Source organism: Bos mutus, chromosome 22 (genome assembly GCF_027580195.1).
Source record: "Bos mutus isolate GX-2022 chromosome 22, NWIPB_WYAK_1.1, whole genome shotgun sequence".
NCBI lineage: Eukaryota > Metazoa > Chordata > Mammalia > Artiodactyla > Bovidae > Bos > Bos mutus.
Window position 1 is genome coordinate 43,879,705 of NC_091638.1, and position 21,029 is coordinate 43,900,733.

Sequence of the window (21,029 nt, forward strand, 5' to 3'; positions counted from 1 at the left end):
GTCTCTCCTTGAGTCTGATTGGACGTGACAAAGCAAGGCATTGTGGGACTGTGTCCGTCGTCCAGTACACGGAGGCTAACTGGCCTCGCCCGGCTCCAGGAGCCACGTCCGGGGGGCTACGCCGGCCAGAGGCGCACGTCAGCGAAGATGGGCCAATCTCTCTCCTGCGCAGGCGCAGTGGTTCGGGAAGCGCCGGAAGCGCAGGGGGATGGGGCGGCGGTGACGCGAATCTGTCCGCGTTGGAGGGGCCGGGCCGCTGCCGTAGTTGCCGCGGCTGCCTCGTGACGTGGCACAGCCGAAGATTTAACGCCGGAGCCGGAGCTGCCCCGCCAGTCCTGGAGCAGGTCCTCATCCCGCTGTCCGGGAGCTTTTTCGGACACGCCGGCTAGCGAACCGTCCTCGCAGCCGTCTTTCTTCCTCAGCAGCTCTTTCCTCGCTGAGTTTTCTGGGAGCGTAAAAGGAGAAGGCCCGGGGACGCCCCAAACCCCTTTTGCTCCTGCCCATTGCAAGTGCCACTACCGCCATGGGCCTCACCATCTCCTCCCTCTTCTCCCGCCTCTTCGGCAAGAAGCAGATGCGCATTTTGATGGGTGAGTAAGGGCCTGAGGAAGGAGACAAGGCCCAGGTGGGGCGGACGGGTCTCTAAGCTCGGGGTGGCCTCGGGGCCTGTTTTTTTTTTTTTTCCCGGTCCTCTGTGGTGGGGGAGGGGCAGCGAGCTGGGGGTCGGGAGGAATTCCTAAAGGGGAACAATGGGGTGAAGGGTGGGGTGAAGGGTGGGCTGTCGCCGCAAATGTGTTGAAGAGGATGGAAGTGGGCCGCGGGCAAGGTTTCCTCTTTCTGAGTTTGGCGTTTTTCTGCTTGTTTTATTGAAAGCCCGACACAATTGGGCGGAGATGTGAGGGTAGCGAACTCTCGGATCTTCCGAGCCCGGAAGAGGCTGGCGAGGCCCATTCTGAGAGAGCGATCTGGCTCCCTTCTTCCCGGGTGTGAGCAGCGGTCGGGAAGGAGGGGGAGGCCCGGCGACTCCAGCCTTCCTCCTCCCCCTTTCCGCCCCGTGTACACACTCTGCACACTCCCAACGCTGTGTAAGCGAGCAGTCGCCGACTGCCCTGAGCCGGCCCGGGCAGGAAGTGGCCAGGCCCAGTGCGGTGGCCCGGGAGCACCTAGCTTTCCGTGGAGTCCGGAATCCTCAGCGCGCTCTCTCTTCGCTAAACTTTGCTTCGCTCTGGATTCTGCCTCATATATATGTATACATATTCTTTTCCTTATTAATGTCCTTGAAAACTTGAGATTATCATGAGTGTTTCTTTTGGCCAGTCTCAAGGGCTAAATATATTTGGTTTACCAGAGAGTTTTCAAAGTACGTAATTTTTATTCATCTGGCTAAAGTTTAATGGGGTGGGGGAGAAGGCTTAGAAACTTTTTTTTTAAGCTGGTGACAAGTTTTCAGTAAGTGAACATCATGACGCATAATTTTAGGGAGACCTTGTTAAGTAGTAATTACACGAGTGTTTTAAAAAAATCTTATGGAAGGTGGGCTTTTAAGAAATTGCTCTTTAGGGTCGGTGTTTTGCTCTGCTGAGGGAGCAGGGGCTTGTCACTTGAGTGATGTAAGCAGCGTCTCCCCGATGGTACTGTGAGTAGTTTTTACATCACAACTTACGTCTGTGAACCTAAATAATGCTATGAGGAGCCTCGCTTAATTTAAACATTGAGTTTTGTTGGTTCATTAGCTTGTTTTCTAGAGAAGTGGAGTTAAGGGGAGGTTTTATTTGAAAGTTCCCGGAAGCAAGGTTCAAGATACGCCACGGTTAAGGGTATGCACATTTGGTTCTTTTTTCACTTAACTCTAATTCCAGCTTACTCACAATCCCTGAAACAATTGTTGATAATTTATTCTCAGAGATAAGTGAAAGTGTTTTCTCTTTCAAAGTTTATCAGATTTCAGTTATGAAAAAATTATTTTTAGGAGGGTAAGTAAGCATAATGTTTGAGCTTTAAAAGTACCTGAAAATCGACAGTCCGAAGTATTTGAAGTCAATGGGAGACCTTTGGACTGTCATAAATGAATTTCCAGCGTGTTCTTTAAAGAGATTACCTAGTATGTGTTTCTGTTCTTGGAAAGTGTAGTGTGTTGTACTTGATAAGATTTCTTCTAACTTTTTGTTTTTCTTTTCTTTGGTCTTTTGTAATGACTGAAAGTTTCAGAAAAGAAAGGTAGAATTATGTATGGTCTAAGCACTTTCAAATATTGATATGTATTAGGGGAGCATTTCTCTCCCTTACTCCCCAGAAATGAAAGAAAGTGGAAGAAGAAAAATAACCGTGTCTTTGTGCAGGGAATAGAAGTCATGATTTGAAATTATTTAAATCATTTGATGTTAAATTTTCTATTAGGTTTGCTATTCTTGTTTTGCACTTTAATTCATGATAATTAGGTTTCCTTGATTAAATATAGTGAAATCACAAGGTCAACTTTTACGATAACTCATCAAACGAAGCATTAACCATATGGGGAGTATGTGTATGGATAGTGAAATAGGTGATTTGGAAGTTTGATCACTCATAGATTTTTATATCTAGCTTTATGAGTGATAGCATAAATAATCTTAATGTGTCTGCCCCATCCAAGTTTAGAATTACCAATTAAAGATTATTTTTCCATTATTAATGTTCTCTGACAGGCATATGTTCTTCCTTTTCCTTTATATGGCTTAGATAAAATTCATGCTTTCTTGAAGAGTCAGTGACTTTTTCAGATTTTACCATTTTAAAGTATTATTGAAAGATAGCAGGTAGCTAATGAATCTGGTTTGCCAAATTACTGTGGAGTTTTACATTTTATTCGTACACATGCTTTCCTGAAAGCTAAAGTAATTTTAAAAGATGTTTGAAGTTGCACTTTATGTTAACTAATTAAAAAATTTTAAATAACACAGTGTATTGAATGTAACATCAAACTATAGATTGATAGAAATTATTTGTCTCCAAAGGGAAAAATCACATGTGATTGAGCTTAAATTCAAAGTCAGTTACCACCTTAGATTTTTCATGTAGTTCCTTTATTATCCTGTGTTCAGTATGATCTCCATATTTTAATTTATGATGAGATGTAATTTTGGTAAATGACTCCCTAAATGTTGTTTATATTTGAAAACAATATGTTATGTAGAGGAGTTATTAATTCTTCTCTCTTTAAACTTGCAAGTTATTGCCTGTTGAAAAGCTGAAAAAGTGTTGGCTTTCAAAAAATTGCTAATCCAGTGTAGATTTGTGTTATTTTACATGTGATTGGCTTTTTTGGACCATATATTTACTATGTAACTTAAAAATTTTGGTCTTGATTCTAAAAATAAGGTCCTTTTTGTTAAGTTTAGAAGATGTGAAAAAGAATAATTGGTATCTTATAATTCCACCATTCCACTCTATTTGTTATATTTACTTTTAGCCTTTAAGAAAAAGTTTTTGTTTCTCTAGAATTGTAGTTGTGGTATATAGCCTTGTGTTCTTTTTGACTTAGTTTATTATGACTTTTTCCTTAGGTCATTAACTGAAAACATAATTGCCAGCCTTTAAAAAGGGGGGGAGGTCTTCTGATTAGTTATATGATGGAGGGAAATGATAGAAGAGGCAAAAATCCTTAGCTTTATGCCATTAGATGTTGATGAAGCCACCCTTAGGTGCACCCTCATGTATTATTATGAGGTATTTCTATCAGAGACTGATAATTTGCTACTAATTAATAGCACAGTAATCAAAGTGCTGACATCCCTGAGCTGTTGGGTAGAAGCAAAACCCAAGCTCATTATAATTTTCCTGTACACCTGTTCGCATCAGTGTCAGTTTTGATAACTGAACCTCTGAGGAATTAGATAAAATATTAATGTACTCTGGGTCCACCAAGCAAACCTGAGGGAAGAATGTTGATATATGAGTACTCTGGCATCAGGCCTAAGATTGTTTTTAATTAAAAAAAAATTGAGATGTAGTTCACATAATACTCATTGATTTAAAGTGTATAATTCAGTGATTTTTAGTATATTCACAAAGTTGTATAACCATTAACACCACCTTTTTTTTGTTTGTTTTTTTTGGTGGCTCTGGGATCTTATTTCTCTGAGAGGGGATCTAACCTGGACCATTGCAGTGAAAGCCCCAAAAACTAACCGTTAGGCCACCAGGGAACTCCTACCACTGTGTTAATTCTAAATCATTTCATCAGCCCAGAAAGAAACGCCACCACTTTAGCAGTCACTCCTGCTCCTCATCGCTCCATCTTGCAACAAACCATTTTTCTGCTTTCTGTTGCTGTGGTCTTGTTTGTTCAGGATATATGTGGACTTTAGTGTCTGCCTTCTTTCACTGAACATGTTTCCAAGGTTCATTATACTGACACATTATAGCTTGTATCAGTACTCCATTCCTTTTTATGGCCCAATAGTAATTCCATTGTATGGATATATTCCACAGTTTGTTTATCATTCATCAGTTGATGGAAATGTAGTTTTCACATTTTGGTTCTTACAAATTATGCTACTATGAACATTCATGCAGTTTTTGTGGAGGCATATATTTTTAATTCTTGTGGGTAAATTAGCTAGGAATGGGACTGTTGGGTTATTCTTAATTATGTTTACATATTGAGGAACTGACAAACTTTTTCAAAAGCAGCTACACCTTTTCACATTCCTGCAGCTATGTATGGATCTAGTTTCTCGAAAAGATCTTGTGTTTTAAAATCTGTTTTACTACTCCTGTGACTCTGAGAACATTTCTGAATTTCAAAAATGGAGAGTTATTGTGAGGGTTAAATTACAAAATGTATGCAGTCACCTGGTATTGTGTTTGGAACACAATAAGGACTTGATTTTTAATTATTTAAAAATTATTATGAAGTTTATTTTAAGCTTCCTTGTAGAAAATCTGAAAGAAAAAATATGAAGAAAAATATCCTAACTGAAACCTGACTTACTGAAAATATACTTGTTTCTTTTCAGTCTTTTTTCTTTTTTGCATTTGGTTTTTTCCCAAGTTGAGGTAATTGCAATCTATTTTCTTTGACTTAAAGTATTTCTAATGATTGCCAAAAGATTTGGGGGACAGTGTTGCTGCTTTTGACTGTTCGTCGAAGTGTAGGTCCAGTCAAGGAGAACAAGTAATTCCAGTATATCTTTCAAAACAGTGACTTGTTTATGAGGGTGAGAGGGAGGGGGAGGACATTACTGGCCTGTACAGATTAGAGTCTTATCTTGGCTAGTTGAGGATTGGTTATAGCTTCATTTCGTGGAGAAATCTCATTGCCAAATATTGCAACATTAAGAAAATACATACTTAAGAAATCACTAAAGTGGCACAGAATTGTTATACTAACATTTTTTTGAATATAGAACTATATAATGAGTGATGATATACATTAATGCATCTTAAACTTCATGATAAAAATACCTCAAAACTTATGGCTTGCATTTATACACACTTATTTTAGATGCAACTCAAAAAAGATAATCTTTGTGATTTTAGAGTCTTGTATATGGCTGTGAGTCACTTAACTCTTGTCTTAAAATTTTAAAAATAGCTTACAGATGCTTAAAAAAACTTTATGGATGCACTATTTTTGTAAATGCTTTCCTCTTTTTTCAATTAAAATAAACATATAAAATATTGTCTCTTAAGCAGTCATCCTGATGAGTTTTCACTAGTCCCAACAGTTTTTAGTAAAGGAAAGACATTACTTGGGAAATATTTTCTTTTTAATGAAATCAATACATGTTTATTGTGTAAAAAGGCTCTATACTCTGTATAGAGTAGAAAGATATTAATTATGCATACAAACAGGTATAAATTGTCATTTAAAGAAAAGTTTAATTACCTGAATGTTTTGTATAACCTAAAGTAGTTATGTAATCATTATTTGTTCTGGATTTCTTTCATTCCTTGTCAATATTTTTGGACTAACATTGTTTTTAAACTAAGACTTGAGGTCCAGTTGGACCTCCAGTGAGGACAGGTGTATACATGAGTTCTCCAAACTAAACACAAATTAAAAAAAAATTTTTTTTTGTTAATTAGTTTTTGGCTGTGCTGGGTATTCACTGCTGCCCGTGGGCTTTCTCTAGTTGTGAGTGGGGGCTACTCTCTAGTTGCGGTGCACATTGCAGTGGCTTCTTGTTGCAGAATATGGGCTCAGTAGTTGTGGTGCACGGTTTTAGTTGCCCTCTGGCATGTTGGATCTTAGTTCCTGGACCAGGGATCAAACCCCTGTCCCCTGGGTTGGGAGGCGGATTCTTCACCACTGGACCATCAGGGAGTCTCCCTACAAGTGTTTTTTCTAATCAGCATTTGTTTCAGTTCTTCTGACTTGGGCTAATGGTATTTGGACTTAGCTAAAGGTGAATTTTGCTTTATTTTAAAATTTGATAAAAACTGCCTGAAGAGGATTTAGACTCAAGATACTTAAAGCCTTTTCCACCAATGAAAAGATACTGTTGTTCATCCCTTCGTCCTCTGTATTTTTATTGAGAATGCTAAACTAACGTAGCTGCTTGTGTTTCCTTGTGTATCTTTTTAAAGTTATGTTTTCTGATATGTTTGCTACTGTTCCATAGTTAAAAAATAAAACAGGGGCTTCCCTGGTAGTCCAGTGGTTAAGACTCTGCCCTTGCTCTGCGGAGTAACACGGGTTCGATCCATCCCTAGGTGAGAATAAAGCAGTTCCTGTTAATGGTTTGTTTTTCTTATGTCCATAAGTGAGGGCTTAGAGTGTGGCTCTTAACTTTAAGTGTCAATAATATTTTGCATAGAATAAACAGTTTCAGTATGAAGAAGTGGGGAACAGTGATTAGAGGATACAGGAGTAAGACAGCATAAAATGCCTGCGTCTCCATGGAGATTGTTTTTTAAACTGCCTTTTATTTAATATGTAGTTGTCTTTTACCTGGCTTCCCTGGTGGCTCAGATGGTAAAGAATCTATCTGCAATGTGGGAGACTCCAGTTCAAACCCTTTCTTTTTTTTATCTTCTACCAGTGCTCTTTATTTCTCCATATGGATTCACATTATTATCTAGAGTCCTTTCACGTAAGTTTGAAACTCCGTTTAGTATTTTTTTGTAGGATAGTTTTACTAGTAACAAATTATCTTAGTTTTTATTTGGAAACGTCTTACTTTCTCATTTTTGAAGGATAGTTTTGCTGGACGTAGGATTCTTGATGGATGTTCTTTCTTCCATTACTTTGAATATAACATCCTGCTGCCTTCTGGCTTCCATAGTCTCTGATGACAAATCAGCATTTAATCTTATTGAGAGTCTTCTGTACATGATGAATCATTTTCTCTCTTGCTGCTTTCAAGATTCTTTCTTTCTCTAGCTTGCAGCACTTTGTTTACAATCTAAGTGTTAATTTTTTTTGTAGTTCATCCTACTTTGAGTTTTTTGGCTTTTGGGGTGTGTAGATATTAGTGTTTTTCATTAACTTTGGAAAGTTTTCAGTCACTGTTTCTTCAGATATTCTTTCTCTTTCCTTTTCTGGGGCTCTCATTATGCATATTTTGGTATCCCTGATGGTGTCCCTCTGGTCTCTGATACTCCGTTTACTTCATTATTTTTTTTTCCTTTTCCTCAGTGTGAATAGTCTCAGTTGACCTATCTCAAAGCTCATTGATTACTTTTTTTTCCAGCTCAGATATGCTGTTGAACTCTTGGTGGTGTTTTTCCATTTCGATATTGTACTTTTTAACTCCAGAGTTTCTGTTTGATTGTTTTTAATAGTTTTCATATCTCTTTAATGACATACTTTCTCATACTTTCCTGTAGCCCTTTTTTTCTTTTTAAAATTTTATTATGTTTTATTAATAAAATAATAAAATATTATATTAATTTTGGGGGAGTATAATTGCCTTGCAATTCCAAGGAGATCTTAAAGCTCTCCCCATTGTAGGGTACAGAACAGATAGGATTGTTATATAGGTAGAAGGAATTTGAATAGCCTACTCTAGTCTTTGATTTCATTTTGGACTAACTGATAAAAGTTAAACTACTTGCACAGGAATGTAAATTAGATACATTAGGTGATTTCAGTTTTTTTTTTTTTTTTAACAGCATGGGTTTCCTTTGTTAAGTCATGCTCTGAAGTAAAATATTGTTGCTTAAGTCAATACTTAGTTGAATTGATTTTAAAATCTGTGATAGTGTTCATGTAGGTGACCAAATGTGATTGCTTAGATGAAGAATCCATTCAATGAGGTTATTAGGTATTGACCTTCCATTTTTGAAGGCTTTAGCAAATAATGTAGTATGTGCAGATTTTCAAAGATTCATGCTTTTCTCAGAAGCAAGTACATTCCTCCCTACTTATATCCACCTGCCTCAAAGGAATTTTAAGAATTTAGGCATTACTTACATTGGAGATGAGCATGACAGGGCAGTTTTAACAACCCAAATTAACCAGTCTTTTGTATCACTTCTGCATATTTGATGTTGAAATGGATTAAGATACGGGTAAAGTTGGCCTCATCTTTATAATTTAAGAAGGGCATAGTTATATACAGTTTTTCCTCTAACATTAAGACCTTTACTTAAAATTTTCTTGTTATATTAAAGGGAATTGACTTTGTCAGTCTTAAAGATTGCTCTTAATTTGTTCTTATGTGTTCTCTGATCCCATTTCTAATTTGTGTTTTTTAAAATGGTAGTATTTCATAGAATTAATGAGGACTTGAAAGAGATCTTAGATTACTTGATCAGGTCCCTTTATTTTATAGCTAATTTCTCTGACCTCTTTTCCTTAAGTGACCCCATGCTATCTCTCTAGGTCTAGAAAGGAAAATGGAAATGGCTTTTTTAGGAAGTGTAGTCTTCGTGAGCTAGAAATGAGGTGATTTCATTTCTAATTCATTAGTGCCTTGACGAGTCAACTTTTGCTTTCAAACTAAAAATTTGTTGTAAAATTGTATCTTGGTGTGTCCTTTTGGTCCAGATTTAAAATCTGTAATGTCTTTTTCTAGTTGGATTGGACGCTGCTGGCAAGACGACCATTCTGTATAAACTGAAGTTAGGGGAGATAGTCACCACCATTCCTACCATTGGTAAGAAGGTTTACAGTGACTTTTATTTATATCACAGTAATGTATTATAAAGTGAAATAGAATACAGTTTAATTTTGACTTTTTTTAAGAGTAGTTTTTGGTTCACAAAAAAATTGAAAGGAAACTACAGAGATTTCCCGAATGTCCTCTTCCTCTGCACATGCATTGCCCTCTCCATCATCAATATCACTTGTTTTATCAATTAATAAACATACATTAACACATCGTAATCATCCGAAGTCCATATACTTAAGGTTTGGTACATTGTGTGGGTTTGGACAAATGTACCATTAATAACATATATGCATCATTGTGTCTGTCTTGGGTTTTTACCTTTGTTGATTATGTATTCAGTCAGTTCAGTCGCTCAGTCATGTCCGACTCTTTGCGACCCAATGAATCGCAGCACGCCAGGCCTCCCTGTCCATCACTAACTCCCAGAGTTCACTGAGACTCAGGTCCATCGAGTTGGTGATGCCATCCAGCCATCTCATCCTCTGTCACCCCCTTCTCCTCCTGCCCCCAATCCCTCCCATCATCAGAGTCTTTTCCAATGAGTCAACTCTTCGCATGAGGTGGCCAAAGTACTGGAGTTTCAGCTTTAGCATCATTCCTTCCAAAGAAATCCCAGGGCTGATCTCCTTCAGAATGGACTGGTTGGATCTCCTTGCAGTCCAAGGGACTCTCAAGAGTCTTCTCCAACACCACAGTTCAAAAGCATCAATTCTTCGGTGCTCAGCTTTCTTCACAGTCCAACTCTCACATCCGTACATGACCACTGGAAAAACCATAGCCTTGACTAGACGGACCTTTGTTGGCAAAGTAATGTCTTTGCTTTTTAACATGCTGTATTAGGACTTAAAAAAAAACAAAAACCAATTCTGAGGGAATTCCACAATCAAAGGGGTTGTTTTCTGAATGACACTGTGCACAATGGTCTTCTCTTTTTTTCTTTTATGTAGGTTTTAATGTGGAAACAGTAGAATATAAGAACATTTGTTTCACAGTATGGGATGTTGGTGGTCAAGATAAAATTAGGCCTCTCTGGAGGCATTACTTTCAAAATACCCAGGTAAGTAAGGAATGCTATACATTTTATAACTTCTCTTTATATGTTTCATGTTATAAAGTTTAATAAATACTGTTTACTTGGATATTTGTGTTCACTCTGTGAGTTGGCATTCTTCTTATCAGTACTTCCGTGTTCTTCAGTGGACTCTCTCCTTCGTGCCTTTGTAGACTAAATTACCTAGGGTAGAAAAGTTAAATAATTATCATAGTAATATTTTGGAAGGTGAATTGGGATGGCTCTCAAGATTGAATTAGATGTCTTATCAGTAGTTCTGTTGGTTTCATTCTTAGTGTAGAATCTTAGAAGTAAGATCTTTCTTCTAAAAGTATAGCTTTCTGTCATTGTAGTTTTTAATGAATGTACTGCAGTGAGGGCACTAAGGCTTCACCAAGTACACCAGCTCCAAGTAAATATAATATGCCTAGTCGCTGTTAACGGACAAGGCAATGGCACCGCACTCCAGTACTCTTGCCTGGAAAATCCCATGGACGGAAGGCCTGGTGGGCTGTAGTCCATGGGGTTGCAAAGAGTCGGACACGACTGAGCAACTTCACTTTCACTTTCATTTAACTCAGTGAAGAGTTTATTAAGATACATGAGGAAAAAATATAGAAGCTCTAACTTCTCTGTTGATTTGTGAAGTATTTTTGTATTATCATGTAGTATGTATGATACTAACATGGAAGAGACTTTAGTGATCCTATGGAGCAGGAATTCTGCAATTTGATTGCATATTAAAGTCACCTGGAGAATATTAAAAGCCTCAAAAACCTAAGCATAATACCTGACCACTTGATTCAGAATCTCTGGCAACATAAACTAGACATCAGTAGTGTTTCTCAAACTTTAACCTGCCTATGAATCACCTGGGTATTTGTTAAAATACAGGTCAGTTCAGTGGGACCTGGCTGAGTAAGGCTTGAGATTCTTCATTCCTAGCATATTCTCACATGATGGTGCTAATGCTGCTGGTTTGGGACCTTAGGCTCCTATCCTGGGATTTTCAGCAGTAGCATTTTTGACATTTCAGGATGGTTAATTCTTTGTTAATGAGTATAGAGAGGGCTCTCCTTTGCATTCATTGTAGAGTGGTTGGCAGCATTATTGGCCTCTATCCACTAGTTGTAATCTACCCAGTCATAGTCTCCCCTGCCCAGTCCAGTTGCAACAACCAAAAATGTCTCCACGTATTGCAAAATATTTCCTGGAGACAAAATTGCTCCCTCTTAAGAACCACTGTGGTAGTCTTAACTCTTATATATGAGGAAACTGAAGCTTGGAATGACAATTAAGACTGGAGAGCTGGTTCTTGTTTTACATTTTCAGTTAAGTAGGTCCCAACTCTGGTGATTTCTACCACATGAGGGGTTTCTTACTAGTTTTTGTTTACTACTGGAGTTGATAAAGGTTTGTAAAAAACAGTAATGTGTGATGTTACAAGCACTTCCTATGTTTACCATGTGCAAATGTCATATTTGATTCCACTTCTTATAACATTGTATACAAGTGAGGTTTATTGCCACCAGGTAGCAGTGAATACTCCAGGTGAATGGCTGAAACAATCAGGTTTAAGTAGCACGTCATGTTAAGTAAATGATATACTTTTATTAAAAAATAAAAGTATTTCTGTTCATTAACATGAAAGTGAAAGTATCAGTTGCCCAGTTGTGTCTGACTCTTTCTGACACCAGGCACTGTAACCTACCAGGCTCCTCTGTCCATGAGCTTCTCCAAATAAGAATACTGGAGTGGGTTGCCAGTCCCTTCTCCAAGGGGAATCTTTGTGATCCAGGGATCAAACCTGGTTCTCCCACATTGCATGCTGATTCTTTACCATCTGAGCCACAGGGAGGCCTATTCATTAACATAGGTGTGGTTAGAAAATGTTTTAACGTGAGTTATATTTTAAAACTTTGTTGTGGAAGTTTTCAAATATATACAAATGTAAAGAATAGCATAATACTCCCACATATGTATTACTCAACTTCAGTTATTAGGATATGGACAGTATTGTTTAATTGATACTCCTTTATTATATATTCTGCCTTCTGGATTGTTTTAAAGTAAGTCATAGGCATTTTTTAGAGAACACACTTTTGAAATAAATTTGGTATGATATAAAACTGGTAATCCTAAACCTTTAATTCTTTCTAACTTAATTTTTATAATTTTATTGAAGTATAATTGATTTATAGTGTTTTAATTTCTGCTGTACAGCAAAGTGACTTAGTTATACAGACATATATTCTTTTACATGTTCTTTTCCATTATGGTTTGCCACGAGGCATTGAATATAGTTACCTGTGCTATACAATAAGACCTTGTTTATCCATTCTATATATACTGGTTTGCATCTGTTAATTCCAGGCTCCCAGTCACCCCCATCTATCAACCACAAGTCTGTTCTCTATGTCTGTGAGCCTGTTTCTGTTTTGTAGATAACGTTGGTTTATGTTCTATTTTAGATTCCACATGTAAGTGGTGTCGTATGGTATTTGTCTTTCTTTTTCTTGACTTCCTTCACTTAATATGACCTGTACATCCTCCATGTTGCTGCAAATGGCATTATTTTATTCTTTTTTACAGCTGAGGAATATTCTGTTGTATATATGTGCTACATCTTCTTTAATCCTTTCATCTGTTGATGGACGTAGAGATTGTTTCCATGTTTTTAAGCCTTTAACTCTCGACCAAAGGTAATCCTGGTCGTATTCCTTGACTTGTTTAGACTGCTATTTAATTTTCTTTTAACTTGTAATTAGACTCATTCCCGGCCTCTCTGGACCACCCTAGAATTGAAAGTTCAAGTACTTCTTCCCAGGGACCTCCAGGCTGCTGGAGAAAGCTTTATGATTACCTGATGTAATCACCACTATCCTTTTAAAGCTATCTTTTGCAACATTCATGATAAGTTCTTTTAGAAGCTAATTATTCCATTTAACTATACTTTCTCTAACTTATATTAACAATCCATGACACGTTGTTTATTGCAGTAAATTCCTCTTTGTATAATTGAAATTATTTTCCTATTCTAAACAAATAAGTAAATATTTGGCTTTTTAAGTAGTCTTTTCTTAGACTAGCCATTTTTAGAATCCTAACTTTTCTAGCCTCTTGATTCTGTGCTGTCTCAGGAAGTGAATAACTTAAACTTATTTCTAAAATAACCTTCCCTCTCAAGGTTATGTTGGGACTGACAGTGTTATTTGCATTTTAAACAATAAAAATAGATTGTTAGTAGTCCAGATAAAATTAGATCCGTTTAGAGGCATTACCCCTTCTAGAGAAGTAGGTTCTAAAAAGGACTAACTTTCGGGATAGGAGGAAAAGGAGACAGTTACTAAATGCCTGTGATATGCCAAATACAAATGTTAGATTCTTTTATACCTCTGTGATTATGTTTAATCTTTAATAGGCTTAAAAAGTTAGTATTTTATTTTATAGAATAGGAGGCATGTTCAAAGACTAGGTAATTTATATAATTAATAACCAGTGCTTGGATTTGAATTTGTTATTTTTCCACTATGCCATTGTTGTTTGAGTTGCTAAGCCGTGTCCAAGTCTTTGTGACCCCATGGACTGCAGCACAGCAGGCTTCCCTGTCCTTCACTATCTCCTGTAGTTTTCTCAGACTTAGGTCCATTGAGTCTATGATGCCATCCAACCATCTCATTTTCTGTTGCCCCCTTTTCCTCCTGTCCTCAATCTTTCTCAGCATTAGGGCCTTTTCCACTGAGTCAGCTCCTCACATCAGATGGCCAAAGAATGGGAGCTATAGCTTCAGCTTCAGCATCAGTCCTTCCAGTGAATATTCAGGGTTGATTTTCCTTTAGGACTGACTGGTTAGATCTCCTTCAGTCCAGGAGACTCTCAAGAGTCTTCTCCAACACCACACTTCAAAAGCATCAATTCTTCGGTCCTCAGCCTCTTTGTGGTTCGCCTCTCACATCTGTACATGACTACTGGAAAAACCCATAGCTTTGACCATATATGGACCTTCGTCAGCTAAAGTGATGTTGCTGGTTTTTAACATGCTGTCTAGGTTTGTCATAGCTTTTCTTCCAAAGAGCAAGCATCTTAATTTTTGGCTGCAGTCACCACAGAGATTTTGGAGCCCAAGAAAATAAAATCTACCCACTACGATATACTGGCTCTCAAAGCACCAAAATTTTTTTCAAAGGGTAGAGTGTTTAAAATGATTTCCTGCAGAGATAAAGGAAATGGGCTTGAAGTTTTCTAGACCAAAAGAAGGTATGTGTCATTTAATGTCCGTAGCCTGAAATACTTATTGGCATGGTGCTTAGCAAGCTTTATGATAATACCGAGAGGATTAATCCCTCAGTGAATTTAATGTGATGACTTACACAAATAATAGCACAAGACAGTTTGTGATAAAGTGACAGAAGATTAAAAATACTTGGGTCAGGTTGTGGGGAGAATAATAATACTTGGTACAATAGGGATATATTTTAACAAATCTGCCCTGTCTCTCTCTAACCTAAAATTGTATACTTTTCCATTTGAAAGTTTTTGGAAGAATCTTAATTCAGCTAATTCCTTCCCAATTAGTATAAAATTCTAATTCTTTTGTAGTATAAATTTCTTTTTTTTTTTTTTTTGTAGTATAAATTTCTAATATATGACTATCTTTTAAGAATGGCTACTGTCTTCTTTTTTGTTAAGAATTTCTTACTTGATCAAGTCATTCTTGAATTTTTCTTGATATAGTTCGCTTAAAACTTTCTTGCCCTGATTCTGGAACTGGCAGGCAGCATTCTAGAGTAAGACTTTCTTTTTATATGAACCATATAAAAACTACTGAAGTGCCCTCCTTCCTCTTTTTTTAGTTTCATTTTGTGCATGCCTTCGAGTAAGCTAATTCAGTTAGTAAATTGAATCTTTAGGATTGTCCTTTGATCTAAATTGGATTGTCCTTCCTTTATACTTCTGTGCCCACTTAGTGGCCATTTTGTTGCTAATACTTACCTGCACTTAAAGTTGCAAGGGCAGGGGAAAGGGATAAAGTTTATTCTTTAGTGTGGTTGGAAAAAGAGTAAGGGTTTGTTTTTTTGGAAATAGCATTGATAAGTTAAAAATCACAAATAGTGCTCAAATCTGTTTTTAGTTTTTATTGCTCTGTCTTTTCTTTTTTTTTTTTAAAGTAAGAAAACTTTCTTCCTAGCACTTAACTCTTGATATAGTCTTGCTGCCTGTATATTTAGGTTTCATGTTTATTTTGTGTTTTAAATTTAACTTATAATTTATTTAAACAATTTTTCTTCAGGGTCTTATTTTTGTGGTAGATAGCAATGATCGTGAAAGAATTCAGGAAGGAGCAGAAGAGCTGCAGAAAATGGTGAGAATATTTTTTAAATTTATCATTTATAAGATAACGTTATTTTCTGAGTGACAGTGGTGATATTAGTGGTCAGTACATTTTTACTGTAATCTGATTACATTAGTGAGCTTAGAAAGAACCTTGAGGAACTATATTCACAGGTTCTTAAGACTGCACATGAAAATTTATACTCATGAATGAGTGACTGCTTCAGCAAATTGGGAGGAAAGCCCAGTGTGTAGAATGCTCTGTGGATGACTCTCCCATTTTGAAGTGTTTGTGACCTTGGAATCCTTGTTCCCAAGGTCATTGGGTTCAGTTTTCTCTATACTGTACCTATAATATATAACTTCAAAATGTTTTGTAATATCAACCATGATAAAAAATTCCAGCTAAAGGATATAGCATTTTGGTTGATGGTGGCATTTTGGCCTTGCCATATATTAGATTAATATTTTCGTATATTCATATTGTTAAAAATCCTGAGGGGGCGATTGTTGAGGAACTTTGCCATGGTTTCAGACTTACAGCTGTGAAATATTTACTGAAATATTATCATTCATTGCTCCTAAGAATGTTGAGTGAAGTTTATAAAACCCTAGTGCTGTTTTATGTGTAACTGGTGCTTTTTATGTCTCAGTCAAATATTACCCCTTCTACTCTTTTTTTTTTCCCCATCTTTTTTTGGTAAAGTTTTATTGATATAATTCACATACCATAACTTCACTCATTTGATATATAGAAGTCAATGGTTTCTAGTATATAAAATTGTATAATCATTACCACAGTTGAATTTTAGAACATTTTCATCACCTCCAAAAGAAATCCTATAAACATTAGCATTCGTCCCCCATACCTTCCCTCCACTCCACACTCCCCTGTATATATGCATATGGTCTTTTGTTAACGTTTTAAAAGGTTCTTTCACTTTGTACTTAGCATAAGTTTCCGAGTTTTGTCTCATATCAGTATTTGATTCCTACCAGCTTCAGCTTTTGGTATTATTCTTATATTTTTCATGATACTACTATGCCCTAATCACTATATTATTTTCCCACTGTTTGATCCAGCTGACTAGAAAGTATAAAAGTCCAGAAAGACTCACCATGTAAATAAGTTTACAATTAAATACCATAAAGTTCTCCCATAAATGTTTATTCCTATGTGTGTTTCTTGTCCTTGCCAGTCCTCGTCCTCTGTGGGTAACTGTCAAGACTGAATGAATTATTTACCTTAACAAAGTATAGGATGATTTACTTAAGAGAATAGTTTTGTTATACTTGTAGGTGTATGATTATTGGTTCGATGTTTGATAATGTATGTAATGTTGAATAAATGATGTATATATGTAGGAAGACAGTGTTTTACCTAGTTTGTACAACAATTGAATTTTGATTTGATAGTTGTTAAAGTCTTAGTTTTCATTTTTAGCTTCAGGAAGATGAGTTGCGAGATGCAGTGTTGCTGCTTTTTGCAAACAAACAGGACTTGCCGAATGCTATGGCCATTAGTGAAATGACAGATAAATTAGGTCTTCAGTCCCTTCGTAACAGAACAGTAAGTATTTGGAGTTTCAATTATTAGGATAATTTTTTAAGCTAGTATTTAGTTTAAATATTTATAACTTACTTGTCCTCTTTGAAACGGGTAGTGAGCACATCTTTTTAAAAGCTACAGGGACTCCCCTGGCAGTCCAGTGGTTAAGACGCCACTCTTCACTGCAGGGAGCATGGGTTCAAACCCTGGTTGGGGAAACTAAGATCCCTCATGCCTTGCAGTGCAGCCAAAAAAAACCTATAAGAGACTCTTGCTTATATAAAAATGAGCTCTTTTAGGCTTTATTTTAAACCTATCTTTTATATAACTCTGCAGTACATATTTTGTGGTTAGGTTTTCTTTTTAAAACTCCTATATTTATGAGCTATATTTTAAATACTATTTGGTACTGTTTTCATGGTAGCACTAAACTTGTGCAGAGACTATAACTATGATATTAAACAAGTTTTGAGTTTTGAATTATAACAAATATTTATTTTCTCTCCAATAGCTTATCATTTTAGATCAGTTATTTAAGTATCAGCAAAATACAATATACTATTTTATATATAAAAATATCACAAACTGTTTTTGTAGTTTGTGCTTTACAATAGTTTTTCATTAACTTGTCAATAAGGCAAATACTGTGGTATGACAATAACTGTATTCACGGTTTAACATGCCCCAGGCTAATTTAAATAGGACAGACTAAACGATGCCAGTTTTTCACGCTGCTGCTGCTGCTAAGTCGCTTCAGTCGTGTCCGACTCTGTGTGACCCCATAGACGGCAGCCCACCAGGCTCCCCCGTCCCTGAGATTCTCCAGGCAAGAACACTGGAGTGGGTTGCCATTTCCTTCTCCAATGCGTGAAAGTGAAAAGTGAAAGTGAAGTCGCTCAGTCGTGTCTGACCCTCAGCAACCCCATGGACTGCAGCCTACCAGGCTCCTCCGTCCGTGGGATTTTCCAGGCAAGAGTACTGGAGTGGGGTGCCACTGCGTTCTCTGTTCCATGCTGAGGAGATATGAATTCATGCTTTTTCCCAGCCTTCTAGGTTATTAGGGTCTTTGGCGTTCAAGTAATAATTGGCAGCATATGGTAGACTTGAAGTGACTTTGCAACATTAAAAGAAGGTCTTTATTTTAAGCAAAATAAAACTGGTCAATAAAATTAATAAATCATCCCATAAAGATAATTAAATTACTTTCTAGGTCTTCTTCTTGGTATTTGTAAATTTTCATGGCATTTGATATAGTTACTGGAGATAACATTCGTAGACATTTTAAAGAGTGGAACTTTTGGGGTGCATGAGACTAAAGACAGTGAAATTCTTGGAAAAGCTTGCCTCTGAAATATCAGCAATCCCTACTCTTTGAAAATTTTGCTTCCTCTACTCTGAACTTAGTTTTATGAGAAACAAGGACCAACTGGGTATTATTAGTTATTAATACAAATCTTCCTGTGAACATTCAGATAATGTAGTAGTTGGTTAAATGTAATGAATGAGTAGCAGAACTTCTTTTCCTCTGCCCATTATTGATTCCTAGCTTCCATCAGCCTAGCTTACCTTGGTGGGTTTGGATATGATAGCTAATTAGTTCTGTGCTAGATGTAAAGAGTGCATATGCAGATGATTTATGATTTTTAACCCTCAGCAGTTATATGCTTTTTATATTTTATTGGATATAAAATTAGTCATTTGTGAGATATAATAATACTTTACCTCACTGACTTTAGTTCCTATGACTTTATATATTTTATCCCTTTTTTTCTATTTATTTATGGTACCTACTAATTCCCCTGAAAAATAATTTTCTGAATAAGAAATTTTAAACATTGATTATATAATCAAGCATTTTCTTGTTGTCCTTTCTTTACAGTGGTATGTTCAAGCCACTTGTGCTACACAAGGAACCGGTCTGTATGAGGGACTTGACTGGCTGTCAAATGAGCTTTCAAAACGTTAAATGAAGCTGGATATCTAACCAAGGACATGTTTGATAGAATTGGTCTAGGCTTGTTACAACAAAATTAGTTTGCATCTTGGTTATTAAACAGTATCTGGGACTGGTTTGGGCAGAATATTACTGCGTTTAAACTTATTTTGTTGCCAATTATTGTTTACCAAGTGTAATGTTGCCATTTAGCAATATGCTTGGTTTTAAAGAGATTCTCCTTAACTTGGGAAAAAAAAAAGTGTCCTCTTTTAATTTTACTTCCCTTAAGCCTAAATGCCTGGACTTAGCTAATGTGACACCTTTTAAATAAATCCATTTTGAATGTTTTTTTTTTTTTGAGCCCACAGGAATAATGTTTTAAAGTTACCCCTTGCTACTTTAATGATACCTTTATCATTCCTGGGACAGTCTGCTGATTTAAAAAAATGTAGCATTCCATTTGTATTTATTTTCCCCCTTGCCAAAAAAAAGATTTTTAATACTGCTTGTACCAGCCAGGAAATGCTCCGAAACACTATTCAGATCTTGCACTGAGGAACTTCTATTTTTACCCCCATTGTTATTGACTCCTGGCTTCCATCAGCCAAGCTTACCTTGGTGTGGTTTAGATTTGATAATTAATTCTGTGCTAGATAAAAAGAGTGCATATGGAGATGATTTTTAATCCTCAGCAGATTGTCTTCCTTTATATTGTATCTTTTTTATGTTGCATGTTGCTTTTGGTATCAGCCTGACTCTTTGCCCAGTATATGATAGTTCTGCTGATGTTTTATTGTTTATTGGTGAACATATCTTCATTAAGAGTTTTTGGAAAACTCATCAAACTCAATAAGTTTTCTTCATAACCCATTTGGAATTATTCCTAATAAAATGATAAAAACATTTAATGGTGTTTGTTTTTCCTGAGTCTTGAAGATGTTTGAAATGGATTTTTCTTATTTAGCAGAGTTAATTTGCATTTATTACATACTGTGAACAGTCATACAGATCCCACTGAGTTTATTGTTTGAATTGGAAGTAAAATACGGGTTGCTAAACATGTGTATAACAGAGTGGGGAGCAGCTTCAAAAATTTAGTGTTCTTTGATAAAATGCCATTTTGATGCTGTACATTTCTAAAGTCAGATCAAGAGTAAAAAGCTGTAATAAAATGAACTACCCCCAAAGTATATATGCACGTATTTGTTTCACAGCTCACGTTAAAAAACATCCAAGTGTTGTTTGCATGGCGTAATACATAGGTTGTTAGTGATGCTGCTCCCCTATGTAGAACAAAGTTCACAAGCACTTTTCTTTTTTAGTTGTCACAAATTTCAGAACTTCTGCAGAAAGTGACTAATTCTTTGCCATAAGGTATGTACCTCATGAACTTAATCTGTGAAGTTACTAAGAACTCAACTTGGTAACCCAATGAGTAACTTGGTTTTTGACTATATATATTTTATAGACCTTGCATTTATGATTATTAATGGCTTAGATAAATATATGTATTGGAATCTTACTTTCAAAACCAAATACATGCTTGTAAAATAATGTGTATTTTTGAATTGTAAAAAAAAAAAACCTGGACAAAGTGAAAGAAAATTTAAAAAGTTGTCTAACGGGTTGCCGGGAGAAAAATGTATGCTAAACTTGGGTTATTTAAGTTTAACTTCTCTAACTTATTCCCTCTGAATAAGAAAGGTCTTATTTCTTGAATAAAACTTGGATAGGGTAAATAGTGTGAGTGGTTTTATGGGCCTCGACTAGGAGATGCAAAACTATGGTAGGTTTAGTGATGGGATCATAGTAAAATTAACACTGTTGTATTAATTAAAAAAAACTAAACCAAGTTAAGTCAAGGGTGCTTTCATGAACTCTGAAGACAGAATAAAGAGAATCCATAAAATCTTACTTTCAGCATATGGCAGCTCTTACTACACCATTGTTAGAAATGACTGCACTAGGAATGTAAAATCGCCTAGTTTTCACTAAATGGGCTTTATAAAGATTTGCATGATGGCTTATTCTTATTTATTTTACTTTTTGACTGTGCTACTTAGC

The 21,029-nt window shown here is 36.4% G+C and overlaps 1 protein-coding gene across 2 annotated transcripts; it reads left to right on the forward strand.

Annotated features, from left to right (window-relative positions):
* The first annotated feature begins 263 nt into the window (after positions 1–263).
* On the forward strand, positions 264–19,868 carry ARF4 (ARF GTPase 4). Of its 2 annotated transcripts, none has more exons than XM_005887871.3 (6): positions 264–590; positions 9,003–9,083; positions 10,046–10,155; positions 15,440–15,511; positions 16,925–17,050; positions 18,909–19,868. In XM_005887871.3, the coding sequence occupies exons 1-6, from the start codon at positions 524–526 to the stop codon at positions 18,993–18,995; spliced, it is 543 nt and encodes a 180-aa protein (XP_005887933.3). In that variant the 5' UTR covers positions 264–523; the 3' UTR covers positions 18,996–19,868. The 2 variants fall into 2 exon arrangements, with proteins under 2 accessions (XP_005887933.3, XP_070216636.1); XM_070360535.1 differs by lacking the exon at positions 264–590 and adding an exon at positions 1,282–1,360.
* The last annotated feature ends 1,161 nt before the right edge of the window (positions 19,869–21,029 follow it).